The 19,443-nt window shown below is 39.0% G+C and overlaps 1 protein-coding gene across 1 annotated transcript; it reads right to left on the bottom strand.

The window, feature by feature from the left end:
- Nucleotides 1–34: 34 nt before the first annotated feature.
- On the bottom strand, nt 35–12,540 carry LOC104102696 (vacuolar protein sorting-associated protein 41 homolog). The gene is made up of 19 exons (XM_009610479.4): nt 12,159–12,540; nt 11,259–11,528; nt 10,967–11,146; nt 10,407–10,667; nt 9,211–9,343; nt 9,015–9,105; nt 7,951–8,053; nt 5,017–5,120; nt 4,851–4,944; nt 4,595–4,750; nt 4,447–4,509; nt 4,261–4,326; nt 3,789–3,989; nt 2,609–2,686; nt 2,407–2,526; nt 2,248–2,328; nt 2,076–2,161; nt 822–903; nt 35–715 (listed from the first exon to the last, which is right to left on the bottom strand). Exons 1-19 carry the CDS (start codon nt 12,423–12,425, stop codon nt 260–262), a joined length of 2,892 nt encoding a protein of 963 aa, XP_009608774.1. The 5' UTR covers nt 12,426–12,540; the 3' UTR covers nt 35–259.
- Nucleotides 12,541–19,443: the final 6,903 nt, after the last annotated feature.

Genomic DNA, 19,443 nt, shown 5'->3' with positions numbered 1-19,443 from the left:
TGGTGGCAAACAATTTGACCTACCAGTCAAAAGAAAAAAAAAACACCTTAGCACAGGAAATAGAAAACAGCATTTATTCACCTACTATCTTAGGGAATTGAGCAGACAATTGAACTCAATAATAAATATAGTACAAATTACACCACTAAAGATACAGGCTGTAGAACAAGAAGAACCTAGTGCCTAAATAATATCACAAGCTCATCATATATGCACACACCACGCAAAACTATGGTACAGACACAAAATTAGCAGATATTTAACCTGCAGCTGTGGTACATAAAATACAACGCATCCGCGGGGCACCTGAGGCATCCTCGTCCTCGTCCTTATCCTCCTCCTCCTCATCATCATCGCGAACGCCATTATCATATTCATCATATGAGACAGTCCCATGGGCAGCAGCTCCCGCCTCTTTTTTTCCACCGATGGAAATGGTGGACTCCATAAGACAAGTTGTATGATAGGTATGACAACAAAAGAAGGCAATGATTGATACATTCTGTATAGAAAATGGATCGAAACATATGCAACACCTTCCACCTCCCCTGGTTTTAGACTTAACCTCCATGGATTTCATGCTCATTACTCTCTCTCCCAGATGTGAAGCCCTCTTCTCACCCCTATGGGAAGATGCCTCATCTACTTCATCACTCAAGCAAACAGCGCGCTTCGCTTCTTTGTAATATTTAACTAACAAGTTCACGCAATCAGCCTGTCAGTAAAACCCAAATTGTCAAAGAACTGCCCCAGTACAACTTCCAAGATAATGTGAATCTTCCACAAGATACCATGGAAGGTAGATACATAGAATAATGTACCTTGAGTATATCATTGCACCCATGTCTAAGAGAAGTCTCTGTCCTGTAGTCTGTCACAATCTTGACCAGACGATCCCTCAGACTGCAAATGAGAGCAATATTGCAATTACATTTAAGTTGTTAGCTCTAACTAAAATCCAGATCAACTAATAGCACTCAGAAAGACCAGCTGACTGAAATTGAGGGTAAAGCAAAGGACAACTCTAATGCAGTACAAGTAAAATGACAATATTCCATATTTTATCAGGCAGTCTTCTTTAGTTTGTACAACCTCCGGATAGAGGTTCCTCTGAAAGGAAATCCTCTTAATCAGCATAACAATAAATTTCTATGCGGTACAAGATAATGACAATATACATATTTCATCTGGCACTCTTCTTTGGTTTTACAACTCCTGGAGAGACCTTCCTCTGAAGGAAAAGAAATTCCCTGTTAATAGCCATGATTTGTAGATTCTTATACAATTGAATCCTAAATAGTAAATATAAGCCTTGGTTGGGAAATCTTTGGACCAATCGCTGAATGAATCTACAAGCGTTAAACCAATATTAACCAATAAAATAATTTGGACTCTATAAATGGTGATCCACCAAAAATAATCTCTAAACTGAAAACTCCACTTTCTGCATGAGTAAGGCTAAAAGGTTCATAGTTGGCCTCCTAGGATCTTTGTTAAAAAAAGCTCTACAAAATTATACAAATAACTTGTTTTCAATACTTGGAGACATGAATGTGGCACTACAATTTTTAAATCCAGTAGGCTGGTCACAGTTTTTAACATCTACAATTATTCAAAAAGATATTAGACAACTAGAGCAGCAACTGGCTGTTCTGTTTCAGGGCCAGATCAAGTAATACTAATTACAGAGAACATGAATTTTATGAATAGACTCTTAAGCTGCCTTAGAACAAGTAGTCCTTTTTTTAATTTACAATTGATAGATTCTTAGATTCTCAAGCTGCTTCCGAACAGTTATCTTCGGCACCCAAGTGTATATAGTGTCCACAATGATTGATAAAGCAATTTGTTTTTGAAGTAGACTCTCTGTCAGCTCCATAATAATAAATTGGTGGACCCAAATGCATGGAGAGTCTACTTTATAAGCATAAGATGCAGCTTTTATCCAAGACAGGGGAAAAGAAAGTCTAAATACCATGATTGAAGCAGAAGACAAATTTTGCGAGGAGGAAGACCAGTAAGATTCCCCACGTTCATACTTAGAACAGAAGAACGAGTTTTCAGGACTAACTTACCGAGGTATCTCCAGGCCATTTGGCAACATATTGACAATGTAAAGGGGATCAAGATTTCCTACAGTATGCTCTAACAGTACACCAACCTGTCAATAAAATGAAATATAGAAACAGACACTTAATATGCCACTTTGCAAAGATAATGGGAGAAAAAGAAAGGGGTGACCTTCACCATTTCAGGCTTATGAAAACTTTGCTTTATCAGTTCTTCCCAGAGTTCATCATCTTGTTGCATGCTTACGAATTCTATGGCCTGCATTTTAGTTATGGGGCTTGTCTCATCACCAAAATTTGGAAATAAGATGAAGATCATAAAATTAGGTTCAAGTACCTCTTCTATATCTCCTAAGCTATTAATGATAACAGAAAGGGCTTGCTTTGCGTTCCCCATTCTTCCAAGGATGAAAACCTGCTCTTTCAGTAAATCTTTCTTCACACAGATTTCATAAGCCTGACAAAATTTTGTTGTAACAAGGTGAATAAGAAGACCAACCAAGCAAAGATTGAGATTGTCAGCCATTCATGTCACAAACCTTCTCCAATGTATAATGCTGGCTGCTTCTTAGAAAGGTAAGCATCATCTTAGGATCATAGTCAGCATACAGCTCAACCTATGGAAGTCATAACAAGAACTATCAAATAGTAATAAACAATATAGGAAACACCATAAAGGCATTTCGGTTTTAAAAAAGGTGTCGGAGCATTTACACTAAAATTAGATGCATATACTTTTGAGAATACAGGAACAACAACAACAACCCAGTATAATCTCACTAGTGGGGTCTGGGGAAGGTAGTGTGTACGCAGACCTTACCCCTACCCTGGGGTAGAGAGGCTGTTTCCGATAGACCCTCGGCTCCTTCCCTCCAAGAACTCCTCACCTTGCTTTTGGGGTGACTCGAACTCACAACCTCTTGGTTGGAAGTGGAGGGTGCTTACCACTAGAGCAATGAAAGACACAGTAAAGTACTTGTGTTGCCTTTCCAAACATCATATTTTTTTGGAGGTTACAATTACATATTCTTTCTCTGATAGTACATAAAGGACAACTGCTTTGTTTTTAGCCTCATTGGTTACAGATACTTAAGTCAGCCAAAAGATCAGAAAATCGAACTGTTGGAACATTAATGTAAAATGTGGTTGGATCTTATCTTTCGTGCATGGATTGAGAATGCAATTGACAACAACCAGATATAAGATATGGAACATTGGTAGAAGATTGTCTCATCATCAAACTACTAACGTAAGTAGGTAACCATAACATATGCAGTAGCTTTTGCTTGAGCTATTTAAGGCTCGTACAAATATTGATAAAGAAGGCACGGTATACAATGATATCAAAACTAGCGGCTATACATTTTTCTTGATTGAATCGCTTCAAATTACTAAAATTAACATATTTGGAATGATTAAAACAACTTAACGTTTGGCAACGACTTGGGGTTCCTGGGTAATGATTTGTAAAGTTCAACTAAGTAATAATTCTAAAAGAACAAAGACATCAGGTAGTATTAATAGTACATGGCCACCTAAAAATACATTACAAAGACACCGTCTCTACCGTCAGGTAACATTAAAACACAAAACAGCCCCAAACTAGCACAAGAAGAGATATAATCTTGCTTGTGGAAGATGTCTCATCAAGTCACATAATTTTACCTGAAGACCTTTTCAAGTTTTGAGTCTAACACTTTAAAGTCAATTTGTACAAACCTGCATGTCATGGTAATCCTTTCCAGCATGGAGATTTGCTTCAAATAGTGAATGAAGATAGAGATGCAAAAAGTATCGGTAATCACACTTATCCTTTGCAGCAATAAGCTGTGATACCACTTCAGATGGTGATATTAAGTCACGTTGCTGGATTAACAGCAGTACCGCACGCTTGCAGTCGATCATCATAAGTTGGACTACCTATCAATCCATGTCAAAGGAATTAAGACTGATAAGTTGAGGAATTAGTGCTACATTTTCCAAATGAGACCACATATACAAAAAGCATGGCTTATCTTTTCTACAAATTGTAAAATGTTAATTGGCCTACTTCTGTAGAAGATAGTAAATAACAATTGAAAAGGAATTAAACTTTGCACTATGAATAGATTCGAGTTGAGCTGAATTACATCTCTCAAAGCACGATATAAATCGTGTTAATAATTTCAGCCAGTCCATCATAAAATCATACCTTTTCACGAACAGCATCATGCAAATTATGCTTTTCGATGAAGTCAAATAGATCCGGTTTCATAAGCTGAAAACATCATGAAATAAATAAAACAAAATAAAAAATCAATGTTAAAGCACAGAAACCACACCCCTTTTCAGAGTGATGCACTTAATACAGCATGATGATCGTTAAAGTGGAACTTACATCAGCATAAAGAGCAAAAGCTTTATCGTGTTGTCCATCAATTACAAATAACTCTGCTAGCGCCTACATGGTAAAACTAGCACACTGAGTGAATATACCAAAAAGCATCTCGGATATAAGTCATAGGCAGGAACATCTATGCACTTACCTCTTTGAGTGGATCAGTCATAGATGAGGTATTAATCTGAGGTTCAATAGCGGAGATAACAGGCATTGTAGAATAAATGCGAGGTGGCCAAGATTTGACAGTTGATAAGAGATCCTTGTGGAAAGATGGATTTGTTGCCAAAGCAACAAGAGCTACCTAAACCACAACAGACGCTTCACCAGTTGAGTTTCTTTAGCTGTGAAAGAGAAGTCATAACAAGAAGTGAAAAGAAAACCTATCACGGCAATGTTCAGACCTCATAAGCCGTATCACGTAATCTTGGGTTTTCAGTTGGGATATATGGAACCAAAACTGGAAGCTGCCGGAGATGTGCAAAGTGGAAAACCCATCTAGTACAATATCCAAATCAAATTACTAAAAGTATACTTCCTAAAGATAGTGATTTTAACAACATTAAATACCTTTCCCATGCGGAAGCTGATCCTCGCAACAACTTTGGACACAAAGATGCCGCTTCAGCATATTTTCTTTCGACAATCAAATGATCAAGGTATCTAGAACCAACCTGATTGAGAGAGAAACAAACAATAATGAGATTTTTACTTGGTTATGCAATCTTCAATCACATACAAAATGGAAAAAAGGAGGATCAAGAATATTCTTAACATTGCAATTATCTAACACTGAAAATGACGACGCCAAAATTGAGCAACTTCCTAAATGAATCCTCTTCAAGCATGATTTATCTCCATTAAAAAACCCCAGTGCTGGAATTGGGTGCAAACACAATGACTGACTAATCAACCACTCTATTAAGAGTTTGGGTAGTTAACAAGTGTTATAACTGGGTAGCCACTAACAGTCTAACACTCATCATATACATGGTTTACTGGGTATAACCACCAAACAATCATTATATCAAACAACTCTAATCACCATAAATATTTTTCTTAAAACTTTCTAATACTGATTTAATAGTAGGAGATTTCTAATACTGAATAAATAGTAGGAGACAGCCACCGGCCAGTGGTTGGAAATATCCGGCGCTGTGCAATCCTGCTGGCAGCGGTTCACTTCTGTTAGAAGGTTCACCTCTGCTTATGGAAACCATTATCCACTGTTGGTAGGTGGCTGGTCGACTAGTAGCTACGTAATATATACTAGTATTCTTTCAACTAATGGTTTATTAAATAACTAAATTTAGATTTGAAATTTTAATAAACGATTAATCTCTGTAAATTATACTAATAACTTTTTTACTTAAATTATCTTGAAACTTTTACCTAAGTAACCATTTTGCTACCTCTCGGGCTGCCATTTCTGAATAAGAGGCAGAAACTGAAAGAAGAAAAGGGCTTGATAGCAAATGATTACTTGGAAAGTTATCTCATTAATAGGTAATGTTGTTGAAGAGGCTAAGGCAATGCAATGTGATAGATTTATGCAAGAATTGCGCAGCCTAGTATGGGAGGAAGTGGGGACAAATAATTGGGTACGAGGCTGGAGCATGAGCTCTTTTCTGTAGCTGATGTACTGAACTAAAGCTCAAAGCTAGACTGTTTTGGCAGTATGTCATTTATCTAATACTTGGGGGAATTGGTTTCCTTGATTTTAGATTATAATAATCTCAAAATAGTAATTTGACAATTCTAAAGCATATCTATAAGCCTGACCTCAAGAAAGCAGATACAGTTAATGAGATTTGTAAATCGCTTGTTCTGGTTTGCAAAAGAATCAAAAGAATAGTTAACAACATAAAACTAGATCCATATATTGCCTATGTCATTGAAAGTGATCTGATAGGGTGCCTTAAATCTCTGGAAGAGATCAGGAAATCGTGACACATAGTCAGACCACCTTCTTATATAAAATGCGAGAAAGCTAATTATCTCATCTTATTAGTTCTGTTTTTTGGATTGAAACTAAAAAAGAACTTTCATTTCTTTCTCTTTGTTAATTTATTTTCTACCCCGTCCACAAATTTTGGCTCTGATCCAGAGCCCCCTGAAGCAAAAGTGAGACTGACACGGATTTCTATGAGCCGTAGCAAAGACAACCCAAACGAAAGTGTTATTTCCTGGCTATCGAATCTGTAAGGGTGTGAGTCAGATGGATCCACAGAGAAGATTATATCTGATGTGATGTACGTGGCATAATGATTTCAGTTCTTTTGTAGAATGAAGTATCTTCTTTTCTGTCTCCAACTGCCTTTATGCTATTGAATTCCTCACAAGCCAACTAGATTCATCCAATTGAACGTGTTGCATTAACCATTTAGACAGTGAGTTTCATATGCCATTGGCAACTGAAATAAATCTTACTTAGTCCTCCCATCCCAGGGTTTCCATCATCAAACTTCCTGTTTCCTGTTCGATGAACAACAACAACAACAACAAACCCACTATAAATCCCACGAGTGGGGTCTGGGGAGGGTAGTGTGTACGCAGACCTTACCCCTACCTTGAGGGTAGAGAGGCTGTTTCCGATAGACCCCGGCATGTTTCCTGTTCGATGAGACTCCATGAATTCTAAAATCTAAAGAACTGCATTAGTGACAAAGTAAAATGTAATTTCAAACCCAATCAAAGACAGTTGCAGAATGCAAAGATGCTTTTTTATAAGGTTTTTGTAAAGTTACATAATTAAATTTTTTTCACAAGTGCAAAATACAAAATGTTGACATTGTCAGTTGAAACCCATGTTAACTTATAAATCAAAAATGTTTTTTCGGCACAAAAACACGCATATTTACATCTTGTATTTGCAAATGGATGGATTCATAACACTTCAACTAAAACAGATCCCTAATTGTATCTAATGCTAGTTTGATTTGATGATTCGCCCATGAATCATAAAGACGTTGAAATATTTATATATTGGGGATTTGAAGGTGACATTGGATTCTCTTTTTCTAAAGGGCAAACAGGGCACTTGCTCAGTAACAAGAAAAAATGAACAAATAGAACAAAAAACAACAAACATAATAGCAAACAAATGAGATCTGTTAGTGGAGGTGTTATTCAAATAAGCAGCAGAAGAGAAAAATTTTGGACTGTGGAGTGAGCTGGGAATCCCAGTGGAGGTGTTATTCAAATAAGCAGCAGAAGAGAAAAATTTTGGACTGTGGAGTGAGCTGGAAATCCCAACCCATTGCCATCAGTACTCAACCTGATTGAGTGCACACAAATAGACTACTAGTTGCTGAATCAATTTAACCGTCTTATAAGAAAGCATGCAAGCCCAGGAAAAAAGAATCCTTTCCAGAAACTTCCCAATCCGTTTACGCGTAAAGACAAGTGAAGAAGCAGTTGAGAGCTATATAGAGCATAATAGCAGGAAATTAACAATACATTCAGCTACCCTTGAGTATTAGAAACCAGATTCAGATTGAATACCTCATCAAGTAGTTCACTCTGACCCTGATTGGCTTCAACAGCTTCTAAAGCTTTCTCATGCCATCCATGCTGGAGTAGCCAATTAATGTGATCCTCTGCATCCCTAACAACCAACCTCAGAATATAAGCATATTAAAATGACAACTATTATCAATCTGCATCCCTATATCTGAAAAGGGGGAGGGTTTTCCATATTTTGGTGTAAAAATAGCTGTCCCAGGGGTTAGCTCAATTGGCAAAGGTCGAGGGACTTGTGTCTTAAGTAACAAGTTTGAGCCCTTAATGTAAATTGGATGGGGTATCTTCACTTTCAGAGGTTGCATGCTACTCTCATCCAATAATGTACTTATAGCATCCCACTGTACTACATGTCTTTGTTCAGAATTCTTGAAAGGCAGTTTAGAGGCTTGAGTGTACTATTGGCGACTTTCTTTGGAAAGAGTATATCTTATTATATGGAGGAACTACTTAATTGAGTTGGGATTTAGTTTGTTACGCCAAAGTGGAAGTCTGGGATTAAAAAAATTGGTTTCTTTGATGGCAAACTTTTTTCAAGAATGCTAGTGCCGACAGTTAAAAATATTTTTCTGTTATGGAGAAATAGGCCTCTTAAGGATATAAATAACTTAGCTAAGGAATGTCTTCATTCATTGGACATTCAAAAACGATAGATGTGCACACATGGCCAAAAGTTTCTTTTACTAATCATTGCGTGTTATGTCGACTGAGGAAATTTTGTCCCTTTTTTTCTATACTTTATAACATTTTACTTTAGTAGTGAATTATCTATTCTATTCGAGAAAATGGAGGATATGCAACGGAAAATTTCCCCTATAAAAATAACACTTTATCTTAATGCAAATACAACAACAACAGGCCCAGTGTAATCCCACAAGTGGGGTCTGGGGAGGGTAGTATATACGCTGACCTTACCCCTACCTTCAAGAAGGCAGAGAGGTCGTTTCCGAAAGACCCTCATCTTAATGCAAATAAAAGATAATAAATAATAGTGTACGTAACAAAAATTTCAAAACCATATGAAGAATAAAGAAGAGCTTACAAACCTTGGTTTTGCAATAACGACATCCTTTGGGGATACAATATAGTATAAGGGTTCATCACCAGCAGCCCACTGACCTCCTGCATAGCTGCTACCTATAATCATTTGGACATGTTACCTTGTCCCATAAAAACTCTCACCGCATGCCAATGTGAAAGAAGAAGGAATTAAGGAACTAGCTATAGTCAAGCAAAGAGTACCAGAGAATGGAGCATGAGCGAGCGAATAGTCTTTGGCCTTGTAATGCTCAAAACCGTGAACAGGAAGAGCGTCCGTCGCGAGCTCATCATTATTCCATGTCACAACTCGCACTTCAGGTCTTTGAGCATTTCCCTGTTAGATATTCATAAAGTCCAGCAACTATTACCATATAAATTTATCAAATAATAGGGACATTGGTAGGCTCAAGTGTGCAAAAGTTGAAGTTCAGAAAAATGCCCTCAACTCTTCAAGAACAAACCATAAAGAGGATAAGTGAAGGAAACCATATAATTCATGCATACAAAGATGGTTTCATGTGTTAGAACACTGCACAGACATGACTTTTTAGATGGCTACGGTAGTTGAATGCACTTTCCTCCTCTTTTTTGTATTATTTTATTTCGACCCATTAACCCTCCTCAACTACTGGGTTTGTTGTTGTTGTTGTTGTAACCCTCCTCAACTTCTAATATACACATAACGCCTTCAAATCTTTGCATTGAAGTGATATCCAGTGCGTTTTCATCCAAGTTAGCAAAAAGTGTATACATAACCCATTTTCGTTTTCAAAAGCAAGAACTCTTACAAAAGTGAGCTGCATGTGGACTAGATTAACCTTCTCACTAAAGACAACCCTCTTCAGCCCCTATGCTCCCAGTCCAACCCTTCATCCGGAACAGTTGACTCCATCCCGAGCCTCTATCCACTTCCTCCAGTCCTATATTTATCTTCTTCTTTTTTTGGTGTTGAAAGTTAAGAGTTAAATTGCTAAAAATTTTATGAAAAATAGGTTGGCGTTAAAGTTGTCGAATTGAAAAATGGATTCCTGAATGCTTAGTTTGTGAATCATGAATCTTATCGTAACAGAAGATGCAGAAGAAATTACAAATTGCTTACAATATCATAGTTCATTCCCTAAGCTTTAGGTGTAGTTGAAAACAGCAATCGTGGTTGAAAACTCAACAAAAAAAGGAAATTATAGGTTCACAGAAGTAGCGTAACGACACTTCTTGACGATACCACCCTTCATCACTATCTGAATTACACACACATGTTGAGCATATGAGAGCATTTCACCAAACATAAAGTAGAGCAAGTAATGAGATTGATCCATGTAGGAAAAGGGCCAAGTACAAAGAGATTTGATCCGCGAGTCAAGATCAAGGTCCAAAAAAAAAGAAAAGGAAACAGTTACCTGTCTGGAGGGAATAGTGCTGCTGAAGTCCTTCTCTCCATCTTCTTCACCCGGAATATAAGCTAGAATAACCAAAGAATCACCAAAAGGAGCAATTCCTGAAATGAAATAGCTGGTTTGAAAAGATGCCACTATATCCACCTGATTTAGACTAGACATAGGTATATGCTTATACGTCCCATTCACGCCTTTGCTTTGAGTTGTTCTTATCAATGCGATTTTCACAGAAGTTCCCCAACCAATGACCAAAAGAGTGTCGTCCTGAATGTCATTATAAAACAAGAGAACAAGCCAGAATAATCAGAAGTAAGACACATGATAACTGAGCACCAAAAAGTACAACTGCGTTCTTACTTATTCAAAAAAGATTAAGATTACCACTATGATCTTATTCTCCTTGCAAAATATGCAGGGAAAGGCTACACAAAGTAGCAGCATTAAATTGCATTATCACATTTCTTAATCTCTTCTAAGTGAAGAAATATGTATTAACACAAAATGAGTACAAATCGATGGATATGGTTGCTGCTCGTAAGCTGCATGAGGGTCACAAAGCCAACCTGCCAAACTATATGAGGGAGCAGCAGTTCAGGTCGAGGAATCCCACGAGGTCTTTCAATAAATGTTATACGCTGATCATTGGCAGCATCATAGACTTTAACTCCTGCATCATTTGCCCAGGCGACGAGGCTACTTCTCCACTTCACCGCATGAATTGGACCTTCACCAGAGTGCAAAACCTGCCAAATAAAAGCACACTAGGAATAATCAAAAGACTCCCAAGGTCTTTCCAAGTCTTTCGGTATAGAAAAGTGCAGGTAAATAATTACCACACAAAAACATACAACAAACCTGGTCACGATAGCCTAGCCACTTCTTAACATTTAAATACAAATGACCTGCCAAACCACCAGTAACAAATCTTCTGGAAGATTTTCTTGCATAATCAGGGTCTAGAGCAATGGCCTTCATTGGTCGGTGATAATCAAATTTCATTCTCTCATCAGTAAAAAGACTATTTATTACAACAGAGCCATCATCAGAGCAGCTACCAACGTATTCCCCTTCTGTGTCAAAGCAAAGGTCATTGACAGCAGCAGTGTGAGCAGCAAACTCCTTAATCTGTAGAAAATTAAAGTTGCTTTTATGTACAAACTAAATGATGAAATGCATACTGGTAGAACATTAATACTTTTGCCTACTGTGAAAATAGAGATAAGTCCATAAGGTTTAGCTCTTGATGGTGTTTTTAAAAAAAAAAAATGAGGATGGGGTTATATTTATGCACATGTTTTTTTTTTTTACAATAGTGGGTCCGTACAAGCTTGCGTGCAACTCCACTGAATACCTGCATCCTCTCGCCAGTACAAAAATCACCTAGCTTTTTCGCCTCTACTAAGATTTGAACTCAAGTCTCTCATGGTCTCCATTAGGCCTCACAGTTAGACGTTAAGTGCTTATGTACATGTTATCATAAATCTTACAAAATCAAGTAGAAGCACCAATTCAAGTAGAGCCTTATTAACAACAAAATAATCCAATAAAAATATGTTTAAACTATCATCAGGACTAAATCAAATTAAAGGCAAAAAAACTCGATAAAGTTTACTATAAGGTGATTGACTAATCAATGCTTCATAGAGAATTCAAATAATTACACAAAGTAACATGAACTTCAGTCACGAATAAACTAAAGTACGAGTTAGAACTTAGAAGTCAATTCAATTCAATTAAAGAGAAAATACTAATCACCTGATTACCGAGGAAATCTAGAATGTGAACAGCTCCAGCGTGTGTACCAAGGGCGATCATTCGTTCGGCGACGGCAATACACGTGGCAGCATCAGTTGATAGTAGCGACGGCACACTACCGCCCATTCTCTGATACTTCAACCTCGGCTCATGCTCCTCCTCTTCTTCTTCTTCTCCAGAATCTTCTTCAGAATCTTCTTCTTCTCTCTCATCGTCGCCGTCGATTCCATTCTCCGATGGCATTTGAGACATCACGATACTGTTCATCGCCGTAGAAGAATTATTAAGAGAATTAAGAGAGAGAGAGAGATTATTAAGATCTATCTGGAAAGCGGAAATTGAGCTTCTTTGAAAAGATGAAGAAACCTTTTTGGTGCACGTTAAACAGTTGATTATTATTTAACGGACTAATAATTTATTTGCAACAAAACAAAAGGAAGCTGACGAATTATGATTACCACCTGTCCGCTTCTTTGTGCTTAATCCTCATTTATTTTATTTTTCAAATAAAATTTTGGATATTTCCATATTGGATTAGGAATGTTTCTTGTTTGTTTTTGTTTTGGTAAATGTCTTTTTCTTTTTGTCAATTAGAGTGGTCTTTTTGGTATACAGAATGAGTTAATTTCAGTACTGAGTTTTAAACTCTCCTTTTTTAAATATCTAGTCAATGAGGTTTAAGTAACTTTGAGAAGATAATAACATTGTTTACCCCTAAATCGGATAACAATTGAATTTATACGCGATTTTAAGGATATGTAATCTAATTTGATACAAAGTGAGAAATCAGATCTAATATGAAAGAATAAGTAAAAAAAATAAATACAAACAACACCATATAGATTGAACAACTTAAGCCTCGCAAGGTTAATTTTCTTTGAATTATGTGATATTATTGAAGCCAGAATAATATGAACAAGCTGGAAAAAATAGTATTTTGTTCTCTTAAGTATGTTATAATGTGTCCAATGACTTACTCCATTCCCTTTATATATATATACAGGGGGATGAAACCTTTAAGACATTATTTTATAGCAAATTATTTAGACCGTTGGTTCCCCTTTTGACTTAATTCCGTAATTTTTACCATAATGATTGGTCAATGGCGAGAATCACACATACTTGTCGTGTGAGTTGGCAAAGCTTTTCTTTGAGGTCGTTTGAAGCGGGGTCGGTCGTGCCCCCGATAAACTCGAGGGCAAATCTGATGGTCTTGTTCGAATTTCGATCCTCGATATCGAGCTCGGTTACATCTGTAACTTCGATCTCTTACGTAGGTGTCGAGCCTTGACCTATTGTTCTAGATGCCTCGATCAAGCATAGAGCTCGGTTATACCCGTATACAGATAGTCCCCTCGTTTTTTGGAGAGTAAGCGATTAAAAGCGATATGAACCCTCAGTCCTTACTTCGATAAATCATGACGACGGGTACATGGCATAGGTGATAAGAATAGTGTAGACGACCTGTCAGTCCAGTCTTCGAGGCATTAAATGTATGTCAGTTGACAGTCGGCTACCTCGGGAGATGAACTACCACTTGAGGAACCTATAAATACCCTTTAATCCGTTTGTTAGAACTTTTACGCTCACATTCTTCTTGCGTTCTAAGAACTTCATCTTATTCATCTTCTATTTTTTTTTCATTGCCAATCTCAAAGCTTCCCCTTATCAACAATCTCTTTCCTTCATTTTTTTAATAAAAATGGCAAAAACTTCAAAGTCTGTTCCTAAAGAAGAAACACATTCTTCTTCAAAACCTTCTGAAAACGCTCCTCATGCTGCTACTGAGGAACCCCCTCTGAGATCATACATCCCTACCAGGTGCCCTAATGTGGCTGATTTCAAGGTTGAGAATACGCCCATGGTACATGGTCGATGCGAACCGGTCTCGAGGTACATATGTACGATCACAGACAACATCCTCGATAAGGTTAAAGAGGATTGCAACTGGGTAGGCAAACACGTAGTGGTTCCTACCCCTGGAGAATCAATTACCACATACGTGGAGGGTATCTTAAGTGTTTACACTTACCCTTTCACGTTAGGTCCTCTAGACCCGATTATCGTAGCCTTTTGCAAAAGGTATGATATGACGCTTGGGAAGATATATCTTTTATTTTGGAGGATCGTTATTCTGCTTCAATTCTTTGTGAGCAAGGTCGAGGGATGTCCATTCACCATCGACCATCTTATGCGCCTGTAGATCCCTCGACTTTACCGATGAGGGTTAATTAAGATTGCACGCCGAGCCATCAGGACCTTGTTCTCGAGTATCGAAACCGGGGCTGGTTAGGTAGATTTGTTCGAGTGAGAACCTCGGACTTAATCCCGGCCGCGGACATGCCGTTCCCTGAGAAATGGAACATGAAACGTAAGTTTAGCTTTGCCTTCGGTATTCCTTTTATTGCTTTTCATTCCGTTTGGTTTCTCATCGATGTTATGTGATGCAGCTGTTGCGCAGATGTCGAACCCCGTTCCCGAACTTAAAGAATGGGTCGAGGGCATTGCGACACAGAGACTTTATTCCGAACGCTTATGGCGTGAGCTCTCGAAGGGCCGATGGGAGGACCGTAATCATGGTAAGAGTTTTCCCCTAATAATACATCTGATCTCATTTTTTCATCATTAGTCTCTGATCCGTTATATTTTCATTTTGTTGGTTTAGGAAAGGTCGTCGAGATGAGGCCTCCATCAGCTGACAATGATATACACTCTGATCCCCCTGCTTTGAAACAGGGCAAAGAGAAGAGGAAAAGAAAAACTTCGAGTCCCTCGGCCCCTGAAAGGAAAAGACCGAGTAAACGACATGCGCAGAAACCTAAGAAAACCAGCGCCCGAGAACTTTCATCGGACTCACTCAATTGGTTGAGGGATGAGTCCGAGGAAGAAGAAAATTCTGAGTTAGTGGCCCGCGTGAGAAGCGGCTTCGAAATGCCTCGAGCCATGGAGGCCATGGAATAAACAGCGGCTGAAGTCTCCGAGAGGGTCGAGACCGATTTGGCCCGAGCCAGTGAGGTCGAGAAGGAAAATGTGACCGGTACATCTCGGTCATAAGATAACGTTCCCCAAGAGGTGCTTGGGGTGATTGACCTTTCTGGGTCGCTTTTGTTTACAGCTTCTATGATAAACGAGGCCCAGGCGTTGAAAGGTAACCTCGACGACGGGGCCCAAGGAGTAGCTGATTCTTTCCATAATTTTTTTGACAGCCTAGATTCCACTACTTCGGAGGATGTTACCTGTTTTGGTGACCTAACGGTACCAAGGAAGATACCGTCCCCGGGAGCTGGCGAGTCCTCTTTGATCCCGAAATTAGTGAATCAGTTCCCTACTTCGAGTATTGATCCTATTAGGAGGCGAGCAATTTATATGTCCATCCTGGAGGACGCCTGGGTTTTTTCTGTCCCAGTGGGAATTGCTAGTTACCTTCGGTGCTTGGTGACCGAAGAGGATCAAATCAAAATGAACGAGGTAGAGACGCCCTGCCTTTTCAACGAAGCTCAACATGCGCTGAATTGGGTAATTTCGCATATCCCTTTGTTATATACTTAGATTCAATAGTGAATAATCCTAATATCTTCCTTTGTGTTTGCAGGCCTCAGTGCTTTATCATGAGGCCTTTCTCCGATACCGGGAGGATTTCAAGCGTCACAAGGCCGAGACTTGGGAGCTTGCCAAGAAGAAGGATACTTACAAGCTTCTTAGTGAGAAGCTTCAGGCCGTGTTAGAAGCGGCTCGGAAGGAGCATGCCGGTTTGCTCGAGCAGGTAATACGAATATTCAATATTAGTGATGATGATTCAGATACTTTGGCTAACGACCCGAAACTACAGGCTCAAAAGATACTTAACCTCGGACAGCTTTAGGCAGAGGTGGACACGGTGAAGGTCGAGGCCGAAAAATGGAAGGAAAATATGGACCGTCTGGCCTCGGAAAAAGAAACTGCCCGGGCACAATTAGCTTTTGCTGAGGTTCAGCTTCGGGATACAAAGGAGAAGAACTCAACGCAGGCCAAAACGATTGAGGAACTCTAATCTCAGCTCAGTTTAGATGTTTCTGGCCAAGAGAATCTGGCAAAGGAGTTTGAGGCTGCCAAGTTAGAAGTCATTACGGCCCGAAACGAAGCTGATAAAAGGGTGGCCCAACTCAAAGATGATGCCGAGGCTATACAGTAGCAGGCAAAAAGTATGGTGAAGACCCTCGAGGGAGTCCGATGTGTCTGAAGAATCGGGAGAATCTGGTGGCGAGGGAGACTCCGAAGGCGATGACGTATCCCCCCAGTGAATATTAGGCCATTTAAATTTTGTACAGTTTATTTTGTTGAGGCAATTTGGCCTTTGTATATGACATGTAACGAGGCTATACAACCTTTGTAAAAAACACTTTGATATATATATATATAAGGCCTCTTTCATAGCTTTCAAATTTCTTCTTTGCTTTATTATTTATTTTCAAAGGTCGAGATGCCTTAACATGAAATAATTAGGTTGTGTTCGAAGGTTCGAACAAACCTTGCCTTTATCGCCTTTTTGGGTTATGGCCAAATAAGCTTCATGCCCTCGAGTTTTATTAACTCGGACTAGCCTTAGCCTTTAAATTAGGGCAATGCCAAATAAGCTTCATGCTCTCGAGTTTTACTAACTCGGACTAGCCTTAGTGTTTAAATTCGGGCAACACCAAATAAGCTTCATGCCCTCAAGTTTTATTAACTCGAACTGGCCTTAGCCTTTAAATTCGGGCAATATCAAATAAGCTTCATGCCCTCGAGTTTTATTAAATCGGACTGGCCTTAGCCTTTAAATTCGGGCAATGCCAAATAAGCTTTATGCCCTCGAGTTTTATTTACTCGGACTGGCCTTAGCCTTTAAATTCGGTCAATGCCAAATAAGCTTCATGCCCTCGAGTTTTACTAACTCGGACTAGCCTTAGTGTTTAAATTCGGGCAATACCAAATAAGCTTCATGCCCTCAAGTTTTATTAACTCGAACTGGCCTTAGCCTTTAAATTCGGGCAATATCAAATAAGCTTCATGCCCTCGAGTTTTATTAAATCGGACGGGCCTTAGCCTTTAAATTCGGGCAATGCCAAATAAGCTTTATGCCCTCGAGTTTTATTTACTCGGACTGGCCTTAGCCTTTAAATTCGGTCAATGCCAAATAAGCTTCATGCCCTCGACTATTATTAACTCGGACTGACCTTAGCCTTTAAATTCGGGCAATGCCAAATAAGCTTCATGCCCTCGAGTTTTATTAACTAGGTCTGGCCTTAGCCTTTAAATTCGGGCAATGCCAAATAAGCTTCATGCCCTCGAGTTTTATTAACTCGGACTGGACTTAGCCTTTAAATTAGGGCAATGCCAAATAAGCTTCATGTCCTCGAGTTTTATTAACTCGGACTAGCCTTAGCCTTTAAATTCGGGCAATGCCAAATAAGCTTCATGCCCTCGAGTTTTATTAACTCGGATTGGACTTAGCTTTTAAATTCGGGCAATGCCAAATAACTTTCATGCCCTCGAGTTTTATTAACTCGGACTGGCCTTAGCCTTTAAATTCGGGCAATGCCAAATAAACTTCATTCCCTCGAGGGAAAAAGCCTTACCATGATTACGGGCCTCTCATCGGCCCTTCGAGAGCTCACGCCATAAGCATACATTATAAAGTCTCTGTGTCGCAATGCCCTCGACCCACTCTTTAAGTTCGGGAATGGGGTTCGACATCTGGGCAACAACTGCATCACATAACATCGACGAGAAACCAAATGGAATGAAAAGCAATAAAAGGAATACCGAAGGCAAACCTAAACTTATGTTTCATCTTCCATTTATCAGTGAACGACATGTCCGCAACCGGGATTAAGTCCAAGGTTCTCACTCGAACAAATCTACCTAACCAGCCCTGGTATCGATACTCGAGAACAAGGTCTTGGTGGCTCGGCGTGCAATCTTAATTAACCCTTCTCGGTAAAGTCGAGGGCTGTACACGTGCATGAGATGGTCGATGGTGAATGGACATCCCTCGACCTTGCCCACAAAGAATCGAAGCAGAATAACGATCCTCCAAAATGAAGGATGTATCTGCCCGAGCGTCACATCATACCTTTTGCAAAACACTATGATAACCGGGTCTAGAGGACCCAACGTGAAAGGGTAAGTGTAAATACTTAAGAAACCCTCCACGTAGGTGGTAATTGATTCTTTAGGGATAGGAACCACTACGTGTTTTCCTACCCAGTTGCAATCCTCTTTAACCTTATCGAGGATGCTGTCCGTGATCGTACATATGTACCTCGAGACCGGTTCGCATCGACCCGACACCATTGGCGTATTCTCAACCTTGCAATCAGCCACAGTAGGGCACCCAGTAGGGACGTATGATCTCAGAGGGGGTTCCTCAGTAGCAGCGTGATGAGCGTTTTCAGAAGGTTTTGAAGAAGAAAGTGTTTCGTTTTTAGGAACAAACTTTGAAGTTTTTGCCATTTTTATAAAAAATGAAGGAAAGAGATTGCTGATAAGGGGAAGCTTTGAGGTTGGCAATGAGAAAACCAGAAGATGAAGAAGATGAAGTTCTTAGAATGCAAGAATGATGTGAGCGTAAAAGTTCTAACAAACGGATTAAAGAGTATTTATAGGTTCCTTTAGCGGCGGTTCATCTCTCGAGGTAGCTGACTGTCAACTGACACACATTTAATGCCTAGAAGACCATATTGACGGGACGTTTCCACTATTCTTATTACCTACGTAATGTACCCGAGCTCTATGATTGATCGAGGCATCTGGAACAATAGGTCAAGGCTCGACACCTACATAAGAGATCGAAGTTACAAATGTAACTAAGCTCGATATTAAGGATCGAAGTTCGAACAAGAACATCATATTTGCCCTCGAGTTTATCGGGGGCACGACCGACCCCGAATAAAAACTTTGCCAACTCACACGACAAGAATCATTGATTCTCGTCATTGACCAATCATTATGGCGGAAATTACAGGATTAAGTCAAAAAGGGAACCAACGGTCTACAAAATTTCCTATAAAATAATGTCTTAAAGGTTTCATCTCCATGTATATATATTTAAGGAATGGAGTAAGTCATTGGAGACATTGTAACATACTTAAGAGAACAAGATACTATTTTTTCCAGCTTTGTTCATATTATTCTGGCTTCAATAATATCACATCTAAATTCGAGGGAAATTAACCCTGTGAGGCTTAAGTTGTTCAATCTGCATGGTTAGTATTTATTTTTCTACTTATTCTTCCATATTAGATATGATTTCTCACTTTGTATCAAA

This window comes from Nicotiana tomentosiformis, chromosome 6 (assembly GCF_000390325.3).
Source record: "Nicotiana tomentosiformis chromosome 6, ASM39032v3, whole genome shotgun sequence".
Lineage (NCBI taxonomy): Eukaryota > Viridiplantae > Streptophyta > Magnoliopsida > Solanales > Solanaceae > Nicotiana > Nicotiana tomentosiformis.
The sequence above is the reverse complement of the archived record's forward strand: the minus strand, read 5'-3'. Positions and strand labels throughout refer to the sequence as shown.

Bases quoted from the DNA above. Each gene is read 5' to 3' on its own strand.
- LOC104102696 (XM_009610479.4), bottom strand. From the start codon at position 12,425: ATGAACAGTATCGTGATGTCTCAAATGCCATCGGAGAATGGAATCGAC. The intron at 9,106-9,210 runs GTACTCTTTGCT...AAATGATTATAG, and splicing joins CGCTCATGCTCCATTCTCTG to GTAGCAGCTATGCAGGAGGT. The intron at 4,327-4,446 runs GTAAGTTCCACT...TGATGTTTTCAG, and splicing joins CTTTTGCTCTTTATGCTGAT to CTTATGAAACCGGATCTATT.